Here is a 26,919-nt window from a genome sequence, read left to right as displayed (position 1 = left end):
CTTATGATTGGCTGCACACATGGGAACTCTGTGTAAATAAGCAATAATTAGTTTACCACGTGACAGAATCTGTCTTCTGATAGGTTACTCCGAGTAAATGAACAATGAATTGGTAAGAGGTTAGAACATTAATATTTTGAGTAATAAACCCCATTAGCAGATTAGAAAGTAAGTTTCTTATGAGCAATAGTAGTACACATCGATCCAGAAACAAATTGATAACTCCAATGTATTGATATTGTGGTCAATGCCTTGATTTTACTTTAGTATGGCTACCTACGTGGTATGTCTTTTTGATTTGCATTTAGTTTTGAGCAATCTGATGTTACCCAATTCAGATTCATGGATGTCAAATGTACTTTGCATAATTACGAACCTAAAATTATCGGAAGAATATATTTTCGAGGTATTTTTTTCAAAACAAAAACCATCACTTCTTTAGTCGAATTATTAATAATAGCTACGAAATGCGTTAAGGTTATATGGCTGAAAATGAAGCAACTATTACACTACAGCTGTATATGCGGTTGATAATAGTAAAACTAAATCTACAGCTTACAGGCATACATTTATAGACTATCCTTCTTGCACGAAATATCCAACACAAGCAAATGACTAGAAATCTTAATACACAAGCAAATAGCGCATAGGCAAAACAGTTTTGCGAGGGATTAAATTTTGATATTTTCTGCTTCTTTGATATATACGCGGTCAAATTAATTTCAGCGAACTTTGATACACGTGAATACAATGAGAATCTGTGTTAGCGTGAAAAAAATGACAATGCACGACTCGCAAATACTTATCAACGAGAAAAGCTCGAAATGATCTCGCGGCGAAACGAAAGTTAAATTTTGCGAATACATTTTGTTTCGTTACTTTCCGTTTTTATTTAAATCCGCGAATTCTAAACACCAGTGAACTAGATAGAATATCATTCATCTACATATGTATAGGTTTATGAATTGTAGAGGAAAAACCGTGAAATGTTGACCCCACAAAATTAGAGCACTATACAGCACAAAAGAAAATCTCACGTGACTTTTTCTTTTGAATGAATTACTAAATGAGTCAGAGCCTGAACAAAAATTATATAAGGAATCGTATGACTGTTTATGGTTTAGCGTGTATATTAAAATCTGAGTTACCTCCCATGCCTCCTGCGCCGCCCATTCCCATCATTGCTGACATCATATCTCCTGAAAATCAAAGGGAGATAACCAGTCAATTTAATCTAAAAATGTTTCATAATTAGCCGCCTTTACTACAATATATATTAGAACTATCAATGGACACATATTTAAGTGAGACTTCAAAATAAAAGACTATACAAAATATAATGATATTTTTCTATTACGACATCTTCATTTTAAACATTACATTTTTCGCAAATAGTACTACTTATTATTTTTTACGATTACGTTATCCGATACATAATAGTTTCTATATATTCAGACCTCCTGCTGCTCCTCCTTGACTTCCGCCTTCTGCTGCGCCTCCTACAAAAAATATCAAAATACAATTTGCCGGCTTTCCTTGTTTCCATATGTATCTCAACGTGTCGATCAGAGTTTAAAGGTGAAATATCACAATCGTGTGCTTCGTTATATGTAGGTCGAATTGTGCATTTACCTTTTATATTCATTATACATTCCATAGACAAAAACAAAAATTACAATTTCAATAACTCATGCGAAAATGTCAGGTAAATCATCTCAGTATCACATAAAACATAAAAACTTCCATGAAATATAATCTGTTATAATCCTACCCTCAGGTTATATATGTTTGACCTACCCTCGGGTGGTGCCGCGGTGGATCCACCGGCTCCTCCACTTCCACCTCCGCCTCCTCCCATCATCTGAGCAAACATATTCGCCATGCCGCCTCCTCCGCCGCCTCCCATTAAGGCGTCTAGTCCGCCCATACCCCCCATTCCGCCAAGGGCTCCCATCATATCTCCCATTCCGCCACCGGCTCCGCCGCCCATCAGGTTCCCTATATTGGAGTTATATTCAATTAATCTGGACCCTATGATCCGATTTTTAAAACATTGACTTTTTCATTGTTTTATGTTATTTTGGAAATTTCATCCGTAAAATTATCCGTATTAGATAAACCATTTGTGTTGTTGAGGCTATTTTTAATTTGTTATTCATAAAAAATGTATTGAAAAATAGGTTTGGAAAGTACAATTATCCGACAGTACAGTAGGTAGCACATATTTTAGTTGTTCTGTTATAATGCGTTAGTCTTGATCAGACAAGCGACAAGACAAAACATCTCATGCCAATGTAATTAATGATGAATATACAATGTTGAACAAATAAAACAGATATACATAGACGTATATACAACAAAATATTTTACGATATGAAAAGTTCATTCGCTTGTTTTCTCTATTATTTTTTTATATATTTCTTCAACGTTATAAGTTGTGCAGATATATGAATAAATATCAAGATATAATTTTGAATCGACAATTTTGCTCAGATTTTCCTAAGCATTTTGAACTTTTCACACGATTATGTATATTAGTAAGGCATTAAAGGAATATTAATATGTGGATGATATATTTTTTTTCATTAAGGTGAGTTGGTGCATAGCATACACATGACAATGAGACATATATATGATTGGGAAATGAGATATCAATTAGAATTTTCACACGGTATATATGTGCGCCAGAAAAGAGTACAAGAACCGTCATATATGTGTTATTGTTTTCCATGGCGTGCAGATTAAATAGCGATTGAAACTATAATAATATAAGTTATGTTAAGGTGCAGTTTTGTAACGTTTGTTGTTTCCATGCTATAAATATTTATACTTTTGTGAGCGTTAAAAAGAAATTATGTTAAGGTGCAGTTTTGTAACGTTTGTTGTTTCCATGCTATAAATATTTATACTTTTGTGAGCGTTAAAAAGAAACTAAAAAAAAATTAGAATTATACACAGACGCAAAGACATGCCAAATAGAATGATTAGAGTAGAAATATCATTAGCATCAAAAGTATTTTACTGCAAACCCCACCAGTGTTCTGGACAAACATGTTCCAAAATCACACAGAAATTATAGAATATACAGATATCCATTTACAGATTTCGTTAGCCAGAACACCGAGGAGTTCAGCAAATGCAGTCAAAAAGCCTAAACCACAGAGAAGTACCGATTTATCTCTCTGGTCCACTTACCGGCACCGCCAGCCTCGTTTTGGCCCATTCCCGACAACAGACCTAAACAATACAATGACAGTTGAACGGAGAGGGTCGTTTTAACTTCTCCATACTAAATAATTTATAGAAAGTATACCTGATTTATATTATTCTTTGACCTCGAGATTGAAGCCAGTATGGTGTAGTTTCGTGTTGCTATCAATCATGGGGATTCCCTTCTCAGGGGGATTTCCTAATTAGGGGGATTCTCTAATCAGAGGGATTCCCTAATTATGGGAAATCTCTAATCATGGGGATCCTCCAAAATGTCCAATTCCGTTTTGTGGGGTTTCTTACTTTGAAACTATCTTATTATATCGTAGCTGTTATAGCAAATATAGGATATTAGTGCAAACTTGATGATATTTGTATCTATTTCTTAGCAGATGATTTCAAAGATATATTAGTACACCGAGGATATGTATACAAAGGAAACCATACAGGTAGAGCACATACATTGGAGAATGGAAAAAAAAAACATTCATGGTTGATCAAGATTTTGTATCAGGAAAATTTTGACATTCTGGTATCCAGGAAAATAGTTTTTGGTTTATATTGTCACAAAATTTATTCTAGGAATATTTCAATCTTAAAAAATAATTCGCTAGCGCGAACAATTTCTCATATTGATACCGAGCTGCCGCATTGCGAGTCATTTAAGATATCTTTCGTATATCTGTATACATATATTGAGCTTATATGCGAATTTGCCATTTATAAAGTTGTTTGAATTACACAGGTAGGATAGGTATCGATGAATAATGGAATTTGACAGCAAACAAAGGATTTATTTTCTACATACATAATATTGTCTTGCTTTCTAATTTGAGTGGTGTCAACTACTCATATAACGTAACACGAAGGACTACATGTGATTATGAAGGAGTGGTACTAATAACAAACAACACGGATATGATTGACGTATGGATAAGCACCTACAGAATCAATGAGCGGGTAGGTAATGACATACACTAAGGTAAAACAAATTTGACATTAATGTAAATCTCCATTCGCATTAGTTACATAGAGAATCTTACACCCGTAAGACACATTTACATTTGACACTATTATGACACCACATGTATTTTTGATATGATAAGCTATATATGGCGTCGCAGGATTCTCAGTAAACGGAAACGTCTCATTCGAGCCGGAATAATGCATTTTATATGGCACAGTGTAAGGGTATCTTTTTCGAAATTCGAAATAAGACATTTTCGTTCTTAAATATGTACTTACTCATCATCATCATAGAACCAAGACCTGGAAAATAAAGATAATAAACATCAATATGATAAATGAAAATTAATAAAGTTCGAGAAAAGGAGAGAAAAACAATATGATGGCACTAGATAGTCTATATCAGAGATAGAAAAGGGTGACAACATTATATATGTGACCGAATTGATCAATCACAGTACTGCTTCAAGAATTTTGGAAGTAAATTATTTTCGTGTAAATTGTCATCCAGCGTAAAGAGTACAACAACGCTATATGTATATTGGGGCGGCATTAGTTACTCGCGGTCATGTTAATTTCATTGCAAATAAAATACAAATGAATAAAAAAGGAAAAATTGGCTTAAATCATAGACTGTATAGATGCTAACATCTCCCAAAAAAAAGATAAAAAGCAAGAATAGTAGAAATTTCTTCTGCGATATTGAACAACTAAACAATGATTCAACAAGTCTGACGACAAGCATAAGTTGCTTTCAGTTACCACTATGGCTTTTTTCTATTCATTCCATGAATATGTCGTTATGAGAGAAACCCGACGTTTTCACTTATCCCAATCTGATTCCAAAACAGATCCTTATAACCACTCCATTCAATAGAAGATCTGACAACATCATATAAAGGGTCATTTTCGGATGACCTTTTGCCACGTGCACTTCAGATCAAAGACGTTTTCTACACATTGCTACGTCAATTGAAAACGCCATTTCGTCCAATTATACATATAATTTAGTTGTATGTAGGTTGTGCACTTTGTGCGAGATGAGTATTAATACGAAAATAATTCGGACAACTTTTTCAAACTATTTCGTCCCCAGTCAAGATTCTGACAGTGCCAATTTATTGGTCATTTCCAAAGGTCATCTTGACGTAACCCCTAATGGGATGTTGTCAGATCCTTTTATCAAACTTAATGATAATAGGAATTTGGTTTTTTGTAATCAGATTGTACTTACCCAATCAAAATAAAGCATTTTAATGTCATCTATGATTATCCAATAAAAACTATTGTTGGACTTATATTAGCTTAAGGTCGCTTCATGATCTAATGGCCATTTCTATATATGTCTGTGATTTCGAAGTGTACAAATGATCGTTAACTATTTATGATTTCATACATTATTAATGAATGTATAGCGTACCTCCTTCTCCAAGACCGGGTCTCTCGCCTGGTTCAGGAACCTCCAGACCACGTGCTGAAGGAAAAAAACAAACAATAGGATTCAGAATATATCATAAGGAGAAAATTTCGGATATGTAAGTATATAAAGTAAATCTAAAGTTTCTTTGCTATGAAAGTTTTGACGATTCCTGTCATTGGTGAAGAAGGACATTATTCATAAAGCGTCCTGTTATAATATCAGCATACATTGGAAGATTGCGAATTTTTGGACCGGAGAATTCCGTCTAATTATTCAATTATCCATTATTCCATGGAATTATGAGTTGCCCGACTATCGACGTCTATATTATATCGCAGGTTAACAGTAATACAACCTATATATTTCTATTTTCTTTTTGTATATGTCATTATGGTGGCGTCAACTTTTAGTTAACCCTATATCAATATTTTCTTGAATTAAGCATTTTTTCTAAATGTGGAAAGAAAATTTTGAAAAGTGATGACATCGCCATTGTGAGTTTAGAGGTCCAATTAAATCATGCATTTACATATACTCTTCTGACTTTTAATCATAGGTTATAGATTTTAGCTAATAATGTTATGACCAAAACATATATGGTTTACCTCTCAGCATACGGTCTCGCATCTGTCTCTGCATCATCATGTCTGTATTAAAGTTAAAAAAATAAAACTGTATACTGAAGGTTTAGATAGGGTTAAGAAATATTCCAGTCGCATTAGGTTCTGTTATTCCGTATTTGCATATTACAGAATTATCTTCCTTGCGAGAAGGTATTGATTATGACGTCCTCGTTTCTTGGGCGAAACTCATGTCATTTCCTATAAAAAGATGTGACGTAACCCTCGTAAACACGTGACGTCACACTTCATACCAACCCACAAGGGCAGATAATATGCAAATACATCATAACTCTATCCGGAATTACTTAGAGGATATTGTATTTATCTATGAATACACTTACTAGGAGACTAGTTTATGTTACACCTTACAGATTTTTCTCCCTTTCTCCGATAGAAAAACAAATTTACTCATTTCAAAAGGAAATACTAATCTTATATTTTGTAATAATAAATTATAATGTACGTATAGATCATATGGGATTTAAACCTCATAATCACACATATCGTATGTACGTTATAACCTATTTATAGAAACTATCACCCATGCAAATGATGTCGCTATTTTTACTCAATAGCAATAAACTAAATATAGAATCTGTTAGTAAATCAGATAATTAGTACTCATACTGATATAGTACTGAGCAGACAAATCAGGCGTATAATTTGGAAGTATTGCTAATATTTGCAGAATTGCAACCATTTTCGGTATTAAAGCACAGTTCATAAGCATTTGCATTTTCACGTATTTTTATTTCTCAGGAATACAATGAAACAGTTTGAAACTGTATAAATACATACATTTTTCATTTGTTACAACTAAAAGGAAGTAATTGACTTATTCTGCCTTTTTGTAATTTGCTATCTAATTATAATAAGGAATACTTGACAGTTAATTGAATAAACATGTTTCTTCTCCGGCGTATGCCAATTATATAGAAAACAGGTATGACATAGAATTTGCGAAAAATGCTAGTATCTGAAACATTGCTACCACTTGCGTTATTTAAATACAGTCAGTAAGCATTTTAAACATTTTTCATATTTCAAAGGAGCCAACATGTTCCTCCTCCTGTGAATGTCAATTATATAGAAAACAGGGAATTGCAAATAAAAGCATTTGTAAAAACAATAACCATTCGTTATTGTCCTAGATATTTTTATCTCTTTCCTTTCCTTTAGCGATATCTTGCTTCAAGAAATACAGCGCGTTATTTTGTTAAAACTTCAAGTTGGTGGTTAAATAACGACTAAAGCGAGCTTTTTTGTTTGTTTGCAAAGGTATATCGATATATATTGCTACATGTACCTTAGCTGTAAGTTTGGTAAATAATTGCATAATGATTTGTGCGCTTTTTTTATTTGCAAACGTACATATATATATTGCTACTTTAACTGCAATTTGGTTTACATTAAAATAAAAGCGCTTTTTGTTTACAAAGGTATAATATATATGTATTGCTACCTTAAATGCAATTTGGTTACATTATAATTTAAGTGCTATTTTGTTTGGTATACATATTGCTACCTTGGATGCAAATTTGGACTACAGTACGACTAAAGCTTTGCTGTGTATATGTACATTGTTACTTACTTCGCCTCATTTGATAAGGGTTAAGAGGTCTACCTGTTGTGATATATATACAATAATTAATTAAGGTGAATTACATACATTTTAACCTCGTTTACTCGATAAATTCACTTAACTTAACTCGAATTGTTTTCCCAAAAAAATGTTGAAGCCACGTTTACCTTGTTAAAATATCAAATTTTTCACGGTGGACTAATATCTAGTAAACGAATTTGAATATATTCAACGTAACCATTCACTATTTTCGAGACAGAAAATAATTGACCCGAAAAAGATTATGTATACATGTGTCTGATTAAGTCTGTAGTATATTATCTACTGTCTCAACAAATGTTTATTTCGATGTGTTTTTCTCCCGATCTTACATTTCACTTTATATTATAAAGTACATTTATCTCGAATACTTCGATTCTTACATGTTTTGAGATAGTCTAACATGTTTCGAGTAAACGAGGTTTACGCTGGAAGGGAAATTTAACTCGGACCACAATCGTTAAAGTTCTATGTGTTAAGTGAATAGAAAATGTGAGTGGGTTGGGTTCGGCCATGCAAGGATCTGTCTTTATGAAAACCATATTTCGTGCACCAAGAGAAAGGCATTTCCGTGCCAGAATCCATGGAATGAATCTACAGGAGATGAGAGTATACCATACTCACTTCGCCTACGGTTCAATGGACCTATTAATGTTGACGTGAGAGCTATACATGCAGATCTAGTTTATCGTGGTATTAAAACAACAATATAAAAACCCATGACAACTGTACACCAAAACTAACATTTATGTAAAAACATTCTGGAAACATCATATGAATTTCCCTTTATTTGTTATCATATAACATGATGGAATAATATTATATAAAGTACATATTACTAATCCCATGTTGTTTGTATTTTCAACAAGGCATATGTATAAATCTGATTAACAACATGCATATTCTGTTGAAGAGAGTATTTTCCGTTGGTTGTGGTTGTGTGAGTGTGATTTGTGTTTCTTCGTTTACCAGGCAGTATACAGTTAGCTACAACATCAATGTATATTTCGACAACTCTAAATCAGACGGAATCTAGAATATCTAGAATCAATTAGTTTAAAATTAATTTAATTAATTGTAGATATAGCACCATCCTTACCCCTTCGTCCTCCCCTTCGGCCTTGTCTGTTAGGCCCTCCTGGTCCTCGTCGTCCGCCATTAGGACCACGTCTTCCACCTAAAAACATTCGATACAAACAAATCAACAATGCCTCTTTGAAAAAACTTGTATCCGGATATGTTTCATGTATTGGCATGTTTAGGTCTCCCTCCTTCGTTGTTCAAAGTATCAAAATTAAAATAAAATACGACTAAGTTGTTGACATCATTAAAATGTGTTTAATATCGGTTATTGGGTATCTAATGACTTAAAAAAATAAAACAAAAAAACATTAAGGCTTCTACATATTATCAACTCTTGACATTGAATTACAAAAAAAACAAGTTGATTTTGTATTTTTTCAAATAATTCCATTTACGCTATCACGTCTCTATTATGAGGTTAATATTGTTTTCTATGATAACTGGTTTTCGATGTTTTTTTCGAAGTGTTGATATTTGTAACATCGTGTTAGATTTTGATACTTCATATATTACATTAGATTTTAGAATTATTTCCTTTCATAATACACATCATTGTGTTATAATTCCATAATCTGTCTTCTTCATAATTATACATATTCATGGTTTTGTTACTTAGGTTGTGTTTTTTTGTCATAAGTCAAGATATTGTTAGTGTTTGTCCCTATGTCGTTGTGTTTTTATTTTTCTTTTCTTTTTGTCATGCATTGTCAGTTTGTTGTATATACGTCCGATAGACACTACTTCCGCAAATATAACAATGCTGCACAGTACTGGGACATCATTTTATATATTTTTAACCAATTAATTTGCAATGTGATATTTGGTTTCTTGATTGTGTCGCTATTGATGTACACATTTATCCAATAGTGTGATTATTTCCAACAGGTTCCCTAACATGTTAAGTTTTCGCTATTGTTAATTTTTTCTGGATTATTTTTTATAGTTTCAATTTTTTTCGATTTGTTTTAGATTTCGGTATTTTGTCCCAATATTGGTAGGATTATTGTGCTTATTCCGTAAAATGCATTATAAGACTACGTGAATTAAGGTTTTAAACAAACTAACCTTGCTCTCCGTTTGGTGCTCCTTGACGTGGACCACCTTTAATTAAAATAGGCCTGACATATATCACATTAGAAATGTACAAACTCTACCCAACATACTCTGTTTATTAACAGGAGACAATGATATTTCCTCATCACTTATAATAGTCTTCAGTAAAATAGCACTATATTTAGCCATAGGACATATACCTCATGAAAAAAGAGACCGAAATGCGCGAATGTTAATAATATAACTGATATTAATAGGACAACTGACAGGATACTGTGAGGTCTTCAATATTTCCCATACATATATTTAGTTGTGAGATTTTTTATTAGCGAAAATAAATCTTCTCATATCAGTTTTATACAAGTAATTGCGAAATTTTACATCCTAAAATTAACAACTATCTAGTATACAGAATGTGTTAAATTACCGAATAGATTACCTTTGAGATTTTGGTATTTGATAAATATAAGCTTAGTTTTTTGTCTCATAGACAGCTACGGTCATTTCGGGCTGAAAAATAGCTTTTTAACTATAGCATATACAGTAAAACACAGATATAACGAACCTCTAAGGACCAACAAAATCGCTTCGTTATGAAAATGGTTTGTTAAACACCTATAATAACCATCTTTTACGAACCTTTACGGAGAATGACAAATATTACGCTATAACCATGAATTCGCTGTTATAAACGAGTTTTACTGTATGTTGGGTGTATTCAGAAACACATGGTTCTTCTGAGTTCATAATGTAAAGGGCTATCTTGCTGAAACATACTGTTATATACAGGCAATTATCATATATAACTGAAAAAATAAACATATTATCTTACCATTAGGGCCGTTTCGCCTCGGACCACCTCGCATGTTTCCACGTCGCATATTTCCTAAAATGCAAATTGTGATAATTATAAACCTGATCAAACTTCATGATTACAATTTTCTAAAATAAATTGTCCAAGCATCCGCCCTCTAGAGGGAGAAAACAACTAATTTCTACAGTACAAATGTCTCGTTCTTAACAAATTTTCGGCTTTTGGCCATCCTCAGGTACATGGAAACAAATACCAGCTATGTAAATTCCATCTTGTGTTTATTGATATGATGTCATAGCCTACGAAGAAACAAGATGGGTTTTACATAGCTGGTTACCTGAGGTGTCCAGGAGGCCATAAAAGAATATGCATTTATACTGTAAAAATAATCTACAATGATTTTAGTTTACAAGTGGTTTTTTTTTTCAATCAAGAGTTTTAAATGCTTTACGTATACTAATCCTTATTATACAATCATATTTATTTACAAATTATCATTTTTATGAAAGAAACAAAGCTGATATGAATCGCTTTTCAAAATGTTTCTTGATTCATGATAGCATTACTCTATGGCATGCTTTACACATTGAAATGTAACATGCAGTCACATGTATGTCAACCATGCTGATTTATTGTCATTTGTTCCAATTGTGTTAAGGTTATATAAAATACATTAGTATATATACTGTATATAACATACATATTATAGACCTAATTCCGTGTCTCGTTATAAGGAATTTATCGGCTGAACACTTTCAACTAACAATATACTGTGTACATATTTAGTGGTACTCATAGTTAACCTACGAATGCATACAATATGAACATACACTATAAAATCACAATGAAATCTATTTTTAAGAGAGATAATCATGTTGTGTGTGTAATTAAGGTATTAAGATATATGTCAATTTACTGAACAACTGGAGGACACGGGGATAAAAAAGCTTAAATAAGAAGGCATAATTTTAATATATAATATACAGCTTGGGAATATGATAACTAAGTGAGTAATTGTATAAAATGTATAAATGAAAACACGATGTCAATAAGAGCCTTAGATCGCGAAATTTTGTTTGGAAATATGTTGTTGGGTTTTTTCGTGGCGGGGAAGGATGTGTGTTTTGTTTACCATTTCTCTTATACACAATGTATATAGAAATGTTAATAAATAAAATTATACCATGCTCGAGTAGTACACATAGCAATAAACGTCACACTTCAGTACGTTAAACCACGCCATCAATCATGTGGTTGATTAATTGCGCAATTAATGTATAAATATAAATATGCATTAATTATTCTAGGTTTTAAATTCCATTGGAATAAATGTTATTTAGTTAAAACGTTTAATCATTAAGTAGTATGTTTATTGACCTTCACCCACTTGCTTTAACATATACTGAATTTATTATTTTTAAATAAGAGTGTTATTCACTATTTAGTCTTTGTTTATAGTTGTAATGCAAAAATGCATCAATGTAACTATTTAAACAGACAAACAGTCACATCTATGGTATTTTAGGATGACGTCATATCATGGACATTATAATACTAAATATAACTAGCAGTAACTTGGTATAAACTTTTTTGTGTAAATAATATATATGTGTTGCTGCCTTCATTTTTGAGAAATTTGATGAAATACCTGTATGGAGATTAAGACGTATAAATTATGACTATAACCAATATACAAAAAACTGGAATCAATTAGTAGATATTGACTGTGATGCCATGCGTTTGCGAGCATTACATGATACCTTTCATGAAAAAAACGACTCACAAAATAACGACGTCACAATGAATACCTAACCACAAGGGAGGTAACTCTGTCATATGTAAAGACAGAATGAAACAAAAGTATACAGCAACTAGCCACAACGTAATGATATGCAATTACCACGGGATTTAACGATATGAATAATTTGAAACTCTTACTGTTAAAACACTTCTGTATTATACCGCATAAAACGGTACGTGATGTAAAAAACTGAAAGTATAAATATATCAGATAGATTAAAAGCATATCCTTACATCTTTGTATCAGGGTATTTTGAACATTGTTTTGATATAAAGATAATTTATATAATTCACAGGCGTGACTGTTTAAATTAAAGTGTTACAATAGTATCATTACTATACATATCATACAGTTTATACCTACGGAGTATCGGATTAAGGTGTTACAATTATAGCATTATCATACATATCAGTATAGATAGAACCTACAAAGAATCGGATTTAGGTGTTACAATTATAGCATTATCATACATAACGGTACTGATGAAACCTACGAAGTATCGGATTAATGTGTTACAATTACAGCATCATCGTACATATCAGTATAGATAGAATCTACGAAGTATCGGATTAAGATGTTACAATTATAGCATCACCATGCATAACGGTACTGATGAAACCTACGAAGTATCCGTCGCTCACTTCGACTTAGTTCCCCACTCATCAGCCGGCCTTCACCTGTAGCTGTTATGTCAAATCGATATGTCAAAACGAGACTGGAAAATGCCGTGGGTCGCTTCTCATATATAGGTTTTATTTTATTTTCAAATATGAATTTTATCAATGCATTAACTTTACAAAAATAATTGTTGATATAACTTGATAATGAATTAAAGGAAACATACTTTTACAGCGATTAGTTCCTCTGACAAATTTGGAATGTTTTCTTTTAAATTTACCTCGTTGAAATAATATTAATTAAAACATTGTAATTGCACATTTGGAAACATTTTAAACATTTATTTCATATCAACTAAATTTCACTTTTCGTACCTATTTTCTCGGCCATATTCGCTCGCGCCATAGTTTCCAGTACATCCCCAGCTAACGTAAATATCAAATGAAACTCAATTAATGCCTTGGTTATTTCCCTTTGTGATGCTTTGACGTTACCGAAATGTTTGTAATGCATTATCTATTTATTTGTTTTTTTTTCCATTTACGAAGAAATATTGTTTCTGAATAGGCAGTGCTTGCTAACATTCAATTCGTTACCTCATCATGTGACAGGGTTATAATTCATCTATCAGTACAGCAAATAAAAACTATTATAGAAATTATCACAATTTTACAAAAACAATATTGTAAAAGTGCAATCAAAACGCACTAACGCGTGTTATTCAATTTGTCTGCAATCCTTGTAGAATTATAGGACCATAAATCCCCCAAGGAGGTAATTTAATGCTTAATTAGACACCAATTATTGTTTAAATGATGAGTATCTTTTATGTGCTGTCTGTGGTGAAGCATTTTAATGATCAAGCGTGAATTTATTTCTTGGGCTTTGTAGACAAGTGTGACTGGTTATTGAATAATTAGAAATCAGGTAACAGGTTTTTTTTTTAAATCAGATGATGTACTTGCTGAAACAAACCATGAAAATGACTAGGATTAAATATGTTTTTTCCGTTTATATCAGAGATAAAGAAAGAAATGAAATATGTTTTCATTTTGTATTAAGTTCATACTTCTAATTTCATTTTCCATAATCAGTTAAATTTCAATAAAATGGCATACGAATAAAAAAAAAATATAGAAATGTGTTATATTGATATGTTACTTTTTGAGAGCTTCTAATATCTAAATGATCAATGATAGAGTAATGTCCCCATACACACATATTTCATATCTTTCAATGCATTATATCGATCACCAACAATGCGAAGCAAGATTGAAACTAACCTTTTGGTTTCCTATTTCCTAATAAAATGGTTTAAACATGAAAACAAATTCAAACAAATTTATATGCAAACTCATGATATGTTTTGACACGTTCTTGGCTGCTGTGATTCAACCTTTGTTCTGCATTGAGCGATATCAGAACGTTTAAAAATCCAGACGGCAAAGTTTCTTTAAAGATATCGTGCATGTTTGTCATAAATGATCATTAATCAAACAATACTAGAACCTGAATGGCGAGATTCTTAAATCTAAATGATAAATCAATGTAAAACATCGTTTATTTCGCCAAGCATGGCGAGGACATGATATGTACATCATGACGTATACCCACACTAAAACAAGCTATTCTACTCTACCAATGTCCTTACCTCCCATTCCTCCGGCCATATTCATTCCTCCATTGCCGCCGCCCATGAAGGAATCTAAAACAAAATCACATGAACGTTTCGTTATACATACTATTTATATCAAATTAATATCAAATGAAATGTTAAATTACAAATTAACACAGTTAGTTCCCTTAAAGAGTGTTATATATCGTATGGTAAGCATTTATCGCTTGTATCAATACAAAGAGTAAATATCTTATTCTGAAAAAAGCAACTTTAGCGTCTAAAACAAAATCATATCAACGCTGCGTTATGCATAATACGAGATATGAAATTAATATTTTTAATGAAATTTTTAATTATAAATTAATGCAGTTAATTCGCTTAAAGGTTTTTATTATCTTATTGTAAGCATTTATCGCTTGTAACAATGCAAAGAATAAATATCCTATTCTGGAAAAATAAACTTTAGCGTCAAATTTAATATGTAAGGTTTCAACCATTAGACCGTCAAAAAAATGGATCCATTCCAATCAAGCAATGGTGGCTGTAACATGTTTTGAATGTGATGTTATACCTTAGCAATCGTAACGTTATACTTTAAGATTACAGTTCCCGATAGTGTATAATTTACTAGCGCAGGTATAAATTTGTGTAATTCGGTGGTTTAATATTGGAAATACCATTTTACCATTTCTTAAAAAAATAACAAAACATCCTTTCAACGAGGTATGAACCAAATGAGTTATTTTCAGAACGTTACAAAATAATGCTAAATATGGCCATGTCTTACTTACCTATCATGGCTTGCATCTGATTTCCACCGCCCTGGCCGTTATTAGCTACAATATAACAGACAGGAAAAATTATTGAAAGACTAACATAGAGAAGTAACAGTAACGATGACACCTGTTAAGTCAGTTATTCAAGTTTTGTTGATAGTTTCACGGTGTTGCAGAACAAGAATGTGGTCCGAACATATCAAACAAGTAATATGCTACACGAATTTTGACGTTTTCACTATCAACCTGTTATTACCTTCAATCACGTCTTTGACTCTCTTACCTACTATTCCATCGTGACTGTTCTTTATCACATTAAACTATCCCAGCATTATCCACTGTCTCACCTTTAATCGATCTTACTCATTATCCACTATCCCACCTGAACTTACCTAACATCCTTGTCATCATCTGGTTGAACTGCTCCTGTTCTGTGAGGGGAGCTGGAGTGGTAGTTGTGGTGGGCGCAGTTTCCTGTCCTCCGTCTGAAATAAAGAACACACAAACAAACTTCAGTCATATTACTACTTCCGTATTTAGTGTAATCTGTTTAAATACAGATCATTATTATGCCACTACATGAAATCAGCTAGGCAAGGGGATAAATTATATATGTTTAATTGTTTATGTAATCAAATATTTAGAAGAAAAATAACTAGTGTTTGACGATAATGCACTGTATTTTGATATAAGGTTTAAATCACATACGGTAGGTTTCTAATTATTGATACAGTGTCGTAATTCAGCAAATCTAATGTGAAACATGACATAAGAAAATTATCAAAAATCTTAAATCGCTTTCTTTTCTTTTTAGGAGACACCTTGATGTTATTTGGTTTATAATCGGTTGTAAGTCCAAACGGAAGGGACATACAAACAGTTAATTTATTAACTTAAAAAAGTGTTGTTCATAAATACAAGTTTGTGATTAAACCATAAATATGATGCTTACATTTTCAATGAATATGCAAATTCACGTGAACAGAAACATTCATCAAAAGTATGTTTTTTTCTTGGTATATTTTTATTCATTTATTGTCAATGCCTGGATACTTACTCAAAAGTCCTTTCAATTGTTGGCGCTGTAATGGGCTAAGGCCTCCTTTATATAAAAAAAATATAAATTATGCTTTATTGATACAACCAATTGGTGACAGTTAGTCAAGTTACGTACTGTACATCCGGTTATTTTATAACATGATCGCGTTTTGATCTAAAAATCTAAATTTTAGATTATTCAATTTTCGCATACAGTTTTAGATAAAGAATATATTAGCGTAATGGATAATGCGTTGTTATGTTTAAATTGAAAACAAAATGTTAATTCATGAAAGATACTATATCCTTCAGAAGTATGTATCTGCCTTGCATAAGTGAGACTATTTACTTTTAACACTTGCATCGCAAAATGTAAATTTGTTAATATCAAATAAAACCTGAAATATATATAAAATAAAGGATATGAAATTAAACAAAAAACATATTAAAGCTAACTTGCAACACCACAGAGTTGACAAGCAATAAGTTCACGACTGATAAATAAATCACATCTATAGAAAAACATACGAAGGAAGGATTGGAATCCGCCACCAGACTGATCTTGCTGTACTGGTTGTGGAGTTGTAGGCCTTCTCGGTGGAACAGTGGGTGCGGGGGCGCTGTTACCGAAAGATGATAACGATCCAGCTGTAAATATAAGAATAATTAAACATCAGAATATTAGAATCATTGAATTTTCCATTTTTTGAATTTTACAATTATTAAAGATTACAATTATGAAATATTTGGGTTATTAGAAATTAGCATTATGTAATTTTAGAATTAATAAATATTAAAATTATTAAATATTGGAATTATCAAATATAGGAGTTCTAAAATATTTATAATATTTATTAAAATAAGTAATATAGCCACATTCATAAATAATACTGTACAAGTCAAAATGAGAGTATCGTAACTATTTACATGAACCATGTCGATTTATATAAACGAGCTTCATTTTCACGAAATAATGTATAATCAGAGAAACAACGATCGTCTTTTTCCTTCTTCATGAATATATACATGCGATAATATCGGAATAATTTAATTAATCGAGGAGCTATAAACGTGCATGAATTATCATATATACCAAAAGTAATAAATGATGTTTTACTGCCTATGATGCGTTAAGACGTTATTTTAAATAAGGAAGTATTAAAGCATTAATATACGTGTAAGTTTTGGAGCAAACCTTACGCAGAATAAAAGCTATATACTGACCGTTTTAATGTATTAGTTGATGATCATAAGATGGTTTAAGCAAAGTGTATGATGTGTTTTCAGAAGCATAAATGATTTTTGCCAATACTTATGAATAATTATAAATGCTGTTTTAAAGATCCAATGCGGTGAAAATATGCTTCAGTTTATACAGCATGTGTTTATTTGACCAATATGAAAATTAATTCCAATACAATTTTTTTAAATGGATCGAGGTGTTGGCTAGATAGGTGTATATCCGATTTATCTATTGATTTACTAATAATGCTAAGTCGGTTGGATATGGTAACAGCCGGAACGACCGGACCCCAATAAATCACCGACTATTTCATCGAATAATATATTTCTCTATATAAAGATTTATAAGTTATATCTTCTAAGATATCAGTTTTCTAAACTGAAATAATAAGTTGAATATAAACTTTATTTATATTGAATTCTTGATTCAACAAGATTATTTTAAAGCCCATCATGGTAGATATGAGATTACGAACCAATGTATGTCAAAAATATGAAACTCAATGCGCTTATTGAATACTTTATAATAATATGCCTTCATCAATAAGAAATATAATTGTGTTATTTAAAATTATGCTTGTATTATTAACATAAGTGCATAGGTGAAATAAGCTTGATAAGCGTATATGTTACACAAAAATGTTCGTCAAAATATGACATCGTAATTACATTATGACAAAATAAGCTTGATAAACGTATATATGTTTTTAGCGTAGTCTCTGCTTACCAATAGGCAGTGTCTTTAAAACTTCCTTAAGTTTATCCATAATATTTGGATCTGAGCCTAAGGAAAATAATTTATCCCACTATGTATTTATCTTGATTTTCAATATTGAATGTTAAAATGTTGTTTATTTTTCATATGTTTGATTACCTATGACTTCATTTCTGCTCGAAAAACAAATAAAAAGTTATGGCTTTGAATATTACTTTGTCCGTTCAATCTTATGCACTACGTTATCAATGCTGACGTAGATCACGTAATTATTACACAACATTATTGATTTAACTATTTCATTTTTCGCAGTGGCACACGAATTCAGATAATAAAAATAGAATATAATTATGCCGTCTTTTATTGTGGATAGACATATGTTAGTATTAGTATCATCATAGCATTTTTAACATCAGTATATAGTTGAGCTAAAACATGATTTCGTTATTTTCCGTACATTTATACGATTTATAATACCGGTATGGTGACTACGCGGTTCATCGTTGCTGTAACCAGTTCGTGATTGATTTTGTGCATAATAACTGCATTTACAGCATATAACAGGAAATTCATTTCGATGTAATAATTTCAAAATTTCTGTTAAATTTCATATCATCTGCCTTTTTTTAATATAGGGAAAGGAAGTAATTCTAACAGAGTGGATGAATATTGTTGAAATTTCGAGGCGATCCACCCCTTTTTCAAGACACAAAAAGAACAAATAAAAATACATATTAAGGATGGTCGCGAATGTTCGCAAAAACATAAACAATGAACACATAAAGAGAGAATTTGCTTCTTTTTAATGTTATAGAGTAAAACTTTAAAATCGCTTACCACGATCCAGTCCTTGTGACATCTGACCATTGTTGGCTTGTTGTGGTGCAGGTACTAGATAAAATGAATTCGTGTATATATGAAATAATAATCAAAGGACACTTTTATACAGGTTACCATACATGTACAACACATTATTTTTTTCAAGGTAAATTATCGTGTCAAAGTGAAATTTATGAGTGAATCTTCGACCCGAATTTTAGACCTATTCATGTACAAAATGTTGCCGAATATCTTTTCATTATGCATAACGAGAAGATTTTCTTTACAACTTGCAGTGAGAATAGAACCGAAATTCGGGTCGCAAATTCACTCAGCAATTTTACTTTGACAGGATAATTTTCTTTGACGAAATAATATGTTTTAATAAATGTCATGAAATAAGCATATATATATTTTTCATTTAAAAAATAATTCTTGCGTTTATAGAATTTAATATTTTTTAGAAAATTTAAAACGAAATATAAATCAAGTCAATGACCGATTAAAATACATTTTTTTCAATATATGTCAATGCACTATGCATTATGAATGCTGTTGCAGAGACAAGAGAGAATAAAGCAGTCGTGAATTTGCAGCTGGGGCGAGACAAACTTGCAACTTATATCGGGATCAACTTATTTTCTAATCACGGTTGTTGCGTTTCACTGTCTGACATTTTCAGTGCGTTTTTTATGTAATTTAGATTTCACTCTACTTCTAGCAGATACTATTTGTCGCAGCGATAAATCTTAATTTTTTATCGCTCGCTTAACACCCCAAAAAGTTAATTTATAGTATAAAAGAAATATTATGACGTAATTTACTATATTTGTTTCATGGTATATTATTTTGAAACAATACATCTGTAATAAAAGTTAATCATCACAAATGAATTTTAGTGATATTTCAATTACTTTGAAATCACAAACATTACATTAAGAGCGAACTTGGAATTCTATCAAATTTGATAGTACTGTTTAATGTTCAAAATATGTGTAGAAAATGCAATACAATTAGGATAAGCACATGTTTCAAAGTATATTCAGCTATTTGAATCTAAGCTTCGCTTCAAATTTCTTTTTCCCTGTTAAGCCTTAAATAATTTAACTCACCTGAATACATTTTTAGAGAATTCAAACGATTGTTAAGATATTTAAATAAATGTCGAATAATGCGCAAATAAAGGAATAACATAAAGCAAGCAATCAACTTTATTGAAGAATGCGTACACATACAATCAGAGCTTTATCAAGCACGGCACATTGTGTATACATACGCAAGGCACACTGTGTACACATACGCAAGGCACAATGTGTATACATACGCCAAGATTTCGCAGAATCAACACGCGATGTAGAAACATTGGCGTTTCGTTGTGCAGGTGTTTGCGAGTCGGTTTGCAAGCCAAGTTTATTAAGTAATGAAGAAAGTATCCGATGTTGCTCTTTCAGAGACGATGTTGATTGTTCTTGCTCAGGGTTTTGAGACGTTACTTCTGTTAAGAGAATAGCATGAATTTATCATCATTATGCTTGTTTACAACATGTACAACGGTTTTGTATATCCCGGTACCTTTCATTACTATTATATGCATATAGTTTTTTCTGTTAACTTCATTTGAGAAGGTTTTTATTATAGATATTGTGCAATAAACACGGATATATTCGCGAAGGTTTAATTTTGCGATACGCTTGCTTAAACTTCCTTTGCGTAATTAGCATAAATTTCGCCCTCGCAATCATTCCATGATTACAGTTTATTTGTTAAGAGGTGTCCGAAATTGAGAACATTGTGTGAGGTTGATAATCGTCATCATCAGGAGAGGCTATCACATCATTAATAAAAATACATTTGATATACCCGAATACATTATATGTATGGAAATCGAAACATACATATTTGAGTACAAAAATGAGTTATTATCGTATAAAAGCAGAATTTTACTGTATGCTTAATGTATTTATTTTTTTCCTAAATGATAAATTCTCCGATGAAAGCTACGTATTTGTCGTTACTATGATTTGTATTGATGGTTTGTAAAAGGTTTGTATAATAATGCAGCGCATGCTATTGGTAGTATTCGCAAAAATGCGTTTCGTGTAAATCCGACACATTGTCATTCAATGTGGCTCTTATCTGCACCATACGAAAACATACCATTGTTCTTAAGTGGCGAAAATGACAGAGTTTGGGGGACATTTGGCTGAGCATTAGTTCCTTCATTGACTTCCACTCTAGAGACTTGTTTGTTGATTTGCCGCATTGCCGCGCTCATGGCTAGTTCATTTAGCGACGGGATATTAGGGTCGGCATTTCCTTGTATCTGAGAGAAGATACTTCCGGGACCTTGTACAACTGCATCTACAGCAAAGTCTTGTGGCGGCAGTGTTGTCGATGGGAGTGTTGTGGTTGGTATCGGTGTTGTAGACATGGTGGGTGGAAGTTGTAGTTGTAGTTGTCGGAGCAGGAGTAGTTGTGGTTGTAGTTATAGTTGTGGTTGTTGGGATTGTAGTTGTGCGTGTGGTTGTCGTTGGTGTCGTTGTTGTTGTTGTAGTTGGATCCTCAGTCGTTGTAGAAGTTGGCTGCGTTGGTTGCATTGTTACGGCAGTTGTTGTGGTTCCTGCTTCTATACGATCCGTCACGAATTGAATGTCGGCATGACGCCTTGTGTGTCTATTCAAAAACGGCTCTTCTGACAAAAATGTAGGTAGTCGAGTAGGCGCGGTAGGCTGCGGAGATGAAACAGTTGTTCTCGCTGCCGACATTATCTTATTCACGATACCTCGTTCGAAAAATGTTGTCAATGCAGAGAGCATTTCTTTTATCTGTTTTAACATTTCCTGCTGAACTTTGAGATTATTAGCGGCCTGTTTTTGTCTTTTCTCTAATTCCTCCATCGCCTTTTTCTGTTCCTCTAGCTGAGCATGGTCTACAGTTGTGGAGAAGGATGGAGCCATGCTCACAAACGTGTTTGTACCAGACGCATTAACTGGCATGTACATACCTTCTTTATTGTATGTAGTCGTTGGAGCAGGATCGGTTGGAACATTTCTATTTCCACCTATTCTTCTTGAAGGTTCTGGTCTACTGGCAGCCTGAAACAACGTGTTTACACCTGGGCTAGCTGTAAATACCGACGTCGGGTACATTTTATTTGGTTCAAGTGTTGTCCTTACTGTCATCGAGGACATCGTTACCGGTATCCCCGGCATCTTCTTGTTACATCAGATGTATCCATTTCTTGAGCTGCCCTGTGTTGTTCACCCAGAGTTGATGGCGGGTATGCGTTTGTCGGTGAAGGCAGCGTAGGTTCAGATCGTTTACGTGTAGCTGTTGATGTGGACTGGTTTTCCACCATCGTGGTTATAAAGCTTGGCTGATTAGTCGGAGAAACAGAGATCAACTGATCAAAGAAACTGCGAGTTGGAGATGGCAACAAAGAGCTAAACATATTGGAATTTAACGGAGGCAAAGTGCCAGAAGGGTTAAACAATGAGGTGAATGAATCTTGTGTTGGTGATGGTTCTACTAGCCCCGTCTGTGATTGTCTTGCCCGGAAGAGATCTAACCAATGATTTGCATCGGTTGCGGTATTCATCGTTGCTCCTTCAGGATTCTCCATAATTGGTGCTAGGGTTGGCCACTGACTCTGCAAGGTCACAGGTGGCCATTGAGGTGAAAGGGTTGGCTTGTCGCTCGTTGATACTGTTGGCTTGGCGCTCGATTGTACTGTAGTCTTTCTGTTCGGAGGCAGGGTGGATCTAACGCTGGGAAGCTTGGTGAGTTTTTGTGTTTTTTCGCTTGATGTTTGTGTTGGTTTTTCGCTTGGTGGCTGTGTCAGCTTTTCGCTTGGTGGAACGATGAGATTCTCGGATGGGCTGGTCACAGTTTTGCGTTGTAAATCTTCTGTTAACAGAGATATATCAAAATAAGTTATTATTAGAAGATAACAAACAATTGTAGAAGAATCAACTAAACCTAGATAAATAGAGCTAATATTCGTAAATAATTCTGCGTATATTTACATCAGTTTATGTAACAAGTCTTTTTCTTTATCCTTCAATATATCTTACTGTATCGACATACATTGAATTCATGTTTATGGTACGTATTTTTTTAGAATTATATACTTTTTGTATTTGATTACATTGAATTAATAGAATTGATCATTCAACTTATCAAAAATAGTATTTAAAATTGTCAATCCGAACACTTGTCTTAATCTAGACTTAATGATTTTGCGACAATTACACTCATGTTTTAGATTTAGGAGAATATTATCTATATTACGCTAAACGTTCGTTTTTTTTTTTGTTTTTTTTCTTGTATTTGTTTAAATAATCGCAAGGAATATATATTTTTAACGTTAATTAACTTAACGTTAAAAGTAATGCTTTTACAGTATCGACAGATCGCCAGGTGTCAATTAAACCGCATGTGAGTTATACATTTTGTAGAGTGTATGCTACGATGTTTTCTCCGACATTGAATAGGTGCATGTGCGTTTGCGAGCACGAGGCATGGTTATATAACACATGGCGATCAGTCAATTAAATGGATTCTCGTCAGATGTACACTGATAACATACTATCAGGAGCTGAAGTACTCTCAACTAACATACGTACTCTCTTCGAGCGTGTTGATTTCATTAACATCTCCTGTAGATGCAGGTATTGTTTTTAAATCTGAAATATTCAAATATATTAAGAAAATTAAAAAAAAAACCATTTTAACATTATTTAAATTGGTTTAAACGCTTCCCGGTTATTTCTTATCATTAATCGAAAAGAAAAAAAATGCATTTGAGGTTTTAAGAATATTTCTAAACGTATCGTTATATTAGTATCTAAAGTCAATATGTTAAATCTAAGTGTTAAGTATTAATAACCATCTATAAATTTCTGGTTATATAAGTGAAAGCGAGTAAGGAGCAAGAATACTTACGTTCATGCAAACTGTTAGAGAAAGCAGCATTTATTTTTTCAGAATGTTAAAAATTATTAGTCGTTTATTCTTCTTCGAAATGATGAGATTCTACATCTCCGCGCAAATTCACGATTTTATGAAGTCGGAAACTACGGTTTTTCAATGACAGTATTTTATTCCCGTCAACGATAGAGAGTTATGGTATTCATACACCAACGGAACCATTCAGAAATTTGAAATCATTAATGATGCGGTTTTTGGTTTAAAATACCAAATAATCATATAAAAGAATCAATTCTGTTTATTATTGTGAGAATATTTGTGTCATTGCTAGAAGTTTATTTGATTTGTTTAAAAAATGTACAAGAAATAAGCAGTGAAATATTATTTGTTTCGTTAATCCTAATTGATTTCCTTTCTTTGACAAGCATGTACCAACGTATTAACTTTCAACGCTCGGGGTGAAGTAATTTCCACTTTACTTAAAAATCGGAGGCGAATGTTACGGCGGTTATAATAACTGATAAGCAATTTAGTATATAATGTCAGGTAATATACTAAACACATAATATTACGCAGGCATCTCTGTTTAATATACTGATATATTCTGGAATACGTTTGTTCACACTTATACTTCTGCCACTTTGTCCTGCCAATGCATCGCATTCCATACTGCAAATTCAGACTGCATTATTTTATAAGAGAGAAAAATATGAATTTAGATAAAATTCGTCGAAAGCGATAGAAATTACTTTCACGAAGTGTCATTCTGTATTTGCATATTATAGTGTGCTCTTACGGGTAGGTATTGATTGTGATGTCGTTTGTTTGCAAGCATAACGTCATGTTTTCAGGAGAAACGAAGTGCATTGCGCCCCACAAAATAATTACGTCACAATGCATACCTATCTGCAAGGGAGCTAACTCTGTAATATGCAAAGACAGAATAGTGTTTCACTGGACGCACCGATTAAGGCACCTCCTTGCGCTCGGAGTTGATCCAGTAGAGTTTGTGGTACCGATAAAGAGGAGTGTACCATGGCTAACGGCTCCGGGGCTGGAAAGAAGTAAAAATGTAATATTATAGAGAAGAAAAGGAATACGACTGAAAATAGAAAAATAAATGACGAGGAGAAACAGTTGAGCAAGCAAGTCATTTGTAGCCCGTTCGTTTTAAAGCATTATTTTAATAATTACGCGCTCGGCAGCATTTCTATATCCATATATCAAAAACTTTAAGAACGATCTTCAAGTTTGTAGTCTGTTTTGTAATCTCAAACATCACTTTAGAATGAAATCATACTATTTCACAAATTAATTTGATAAGATAAAATAATAATTAATTAAGATAATATACTAATGTAAATAAAGATATTGTAATGTTTTTTTTTTAATTATTTTAATTAATACTTTTTTGTTGGCATATATAATTTCAGTATTCAATGCCATGAATTCTTGGGAATATTACAAAAAAAGATAAAAAAAATAACGACATTTTTGGAGTAGAAATTAAATAAGAATTTTCTGTATATGTTTACTGAGTAAAACTATCACATGTGCCATGGTCAGGATTCTACCGAACTGCGCCATATTTTAACCTTATTTGGAGACATGGCAAGGCTATTGTAGATGTATACTTAGTCGCCATTAACAAGGAAAGAATGTTAAGCTAGTATGGCCAAACATTTAGTCATTTCTACATTAAGATGAGTCATTTTAAAACTAAGAAAACATAACATGTTAAAACAAAAGGATAATATTTCAAAACAATCACCAAATTAACCTAGAATTATAACAGATTGATTTCTACTCATGCACAGAATGAAATGGTCACTGTAGAAAGTCATGCACTAAAGAATTTCATCAGAATAGAAAATAGAAAATAAAATCATTTGCATTAAATATTTTGTAGTTATTATTGAATACTTTGTAGGGAAAATCGAAAGTGTATCATTGCATTTAAAACAGGTTCTCATTCCACTGACCTGACCCCACAATAATATACCAGGTATAATAAGGAAACAGGATTAACTTGGTCGAATATTAAAATGTGAATAACTAAAAGGAAATTAGGGAGTAGCAGTTGTCGTTATTCTTTAACACTGGTAATTCATATTGTGTTGAACTTAGGAAATGCGGTATCCTACATTCCGAACTGGACAAGGTGATAGGGAAAGGATTTGTTTGGGAAGAGGAAGTCGATCTATTGTAAATAAACTCGCATACTAATCAAGTAAAAAATAGAATATGTAAAACGAAGATCTACATTTAATCAATCTTGACCAGAATGTTCTGTTCACTTTCAGTGTATGCGAATTTATTACGTCATTTTTGAGGTTGAACATTGGATCTGGAAGGAAAGACAGGGTCAAGGGTGAATACATTAGTACGTGTTATTCAAATATGGGAAGACAAGGGAACCGGAAGCACTTAGGGAAATCACATGACTGCTGGAATCGTGGTCATACCTGGAGTTGTTGTAGTTGTTGTAGTTGTGGGAGTTGTTGTTGTTGTTGGTTTTGTTGTAGTTGTTGCTAGGTAACAGAATATTACAAACATAGTTGATAATTTGTATC

The 26,919-nt window shown here is 32.6% G+C and overlaps 1 protein-coding gene across 1 annotated transcript in view; it reads right to left on the bottom strand.

The window, feature by feature from the left end:
• LOC138305556 (uncharacterized) overlaps positions 1-26,919 on the bottom strand; it is a 65,562-nt gene that overhangs the window by 17,061 nt on the left and 21,582 nt on the right. The window contains 25 exon segments of the mRNA XM_069245847.1: positions 1,149-1,199; positions 1,458-1,499; positions 1,798-1,998; positions 3,196-3,237; positions 4,456-4,479; positions 5,597-5,650; positions 6,202-6,243; positions 8,465-8,485; positions 8,940-9,017; positions 9,989-10,024; positions 10,809-10,862; positions 13,215-13,274; positions 13,584-13,634; positions 14,861-14,914; positions 15,619-15,663; positions 15,996-16,088; positions 16,661-16,705; positions 17,170-17,289; positions 19,436-19,489; positions 20,742-20,912; positions 21,575-21,852; positions 21,854-22,631; positions 22,634-23,323; positions 24,043-24,102; positions 26,812-26,877. Of these exon segments, the coding sequence (XP_069101948.1) occupies positions 1,149-1,199; positions 1,458-1,499; positions 1,798-1,998; positions 3,196-3,237; positions 4,456-4,479; positions 5,597-5,650; positions 6,202-6,243; positions 8,465-8,485; positions 8,940-9,017; positions 9,989-10,024; positions 10,809-10,862; positions 13,215-13,274; positions 13,584-13,634; positions 14,861-14,914; positions 15,619-15,663; positions 15,996-16,088; positions 16,661-16,705; positions 17,170-17,289; positions 19,436-19,489; positions 20,742-20,912; positions 21,575-21,852; positions 21,854-22,631; positions 22,634-23,323; positions 24,043-24,102; positions 26,812-26,877 (3,210 nt within the window).

Source organism: Argopecten irradians, chromosome 13, assembly GCF_041381155.1.
Source record: "Argopecten irradians isolate NY chromosome 13, Ai_NY, whole genome shotgun sequence".
In the NCBI taxonomy this organism is placed as follows: domain Eukaryota; kingdom Metazoa; phylum Mollusca; class Bivalvia; order Pectinida; family Pectinidae; genus Argopecten; species Argopecten irradians.
Note: the sequence above shows the minus strand (reverse complement) of the source record. Positions and strands in the feature narration are given on the sequence as shown.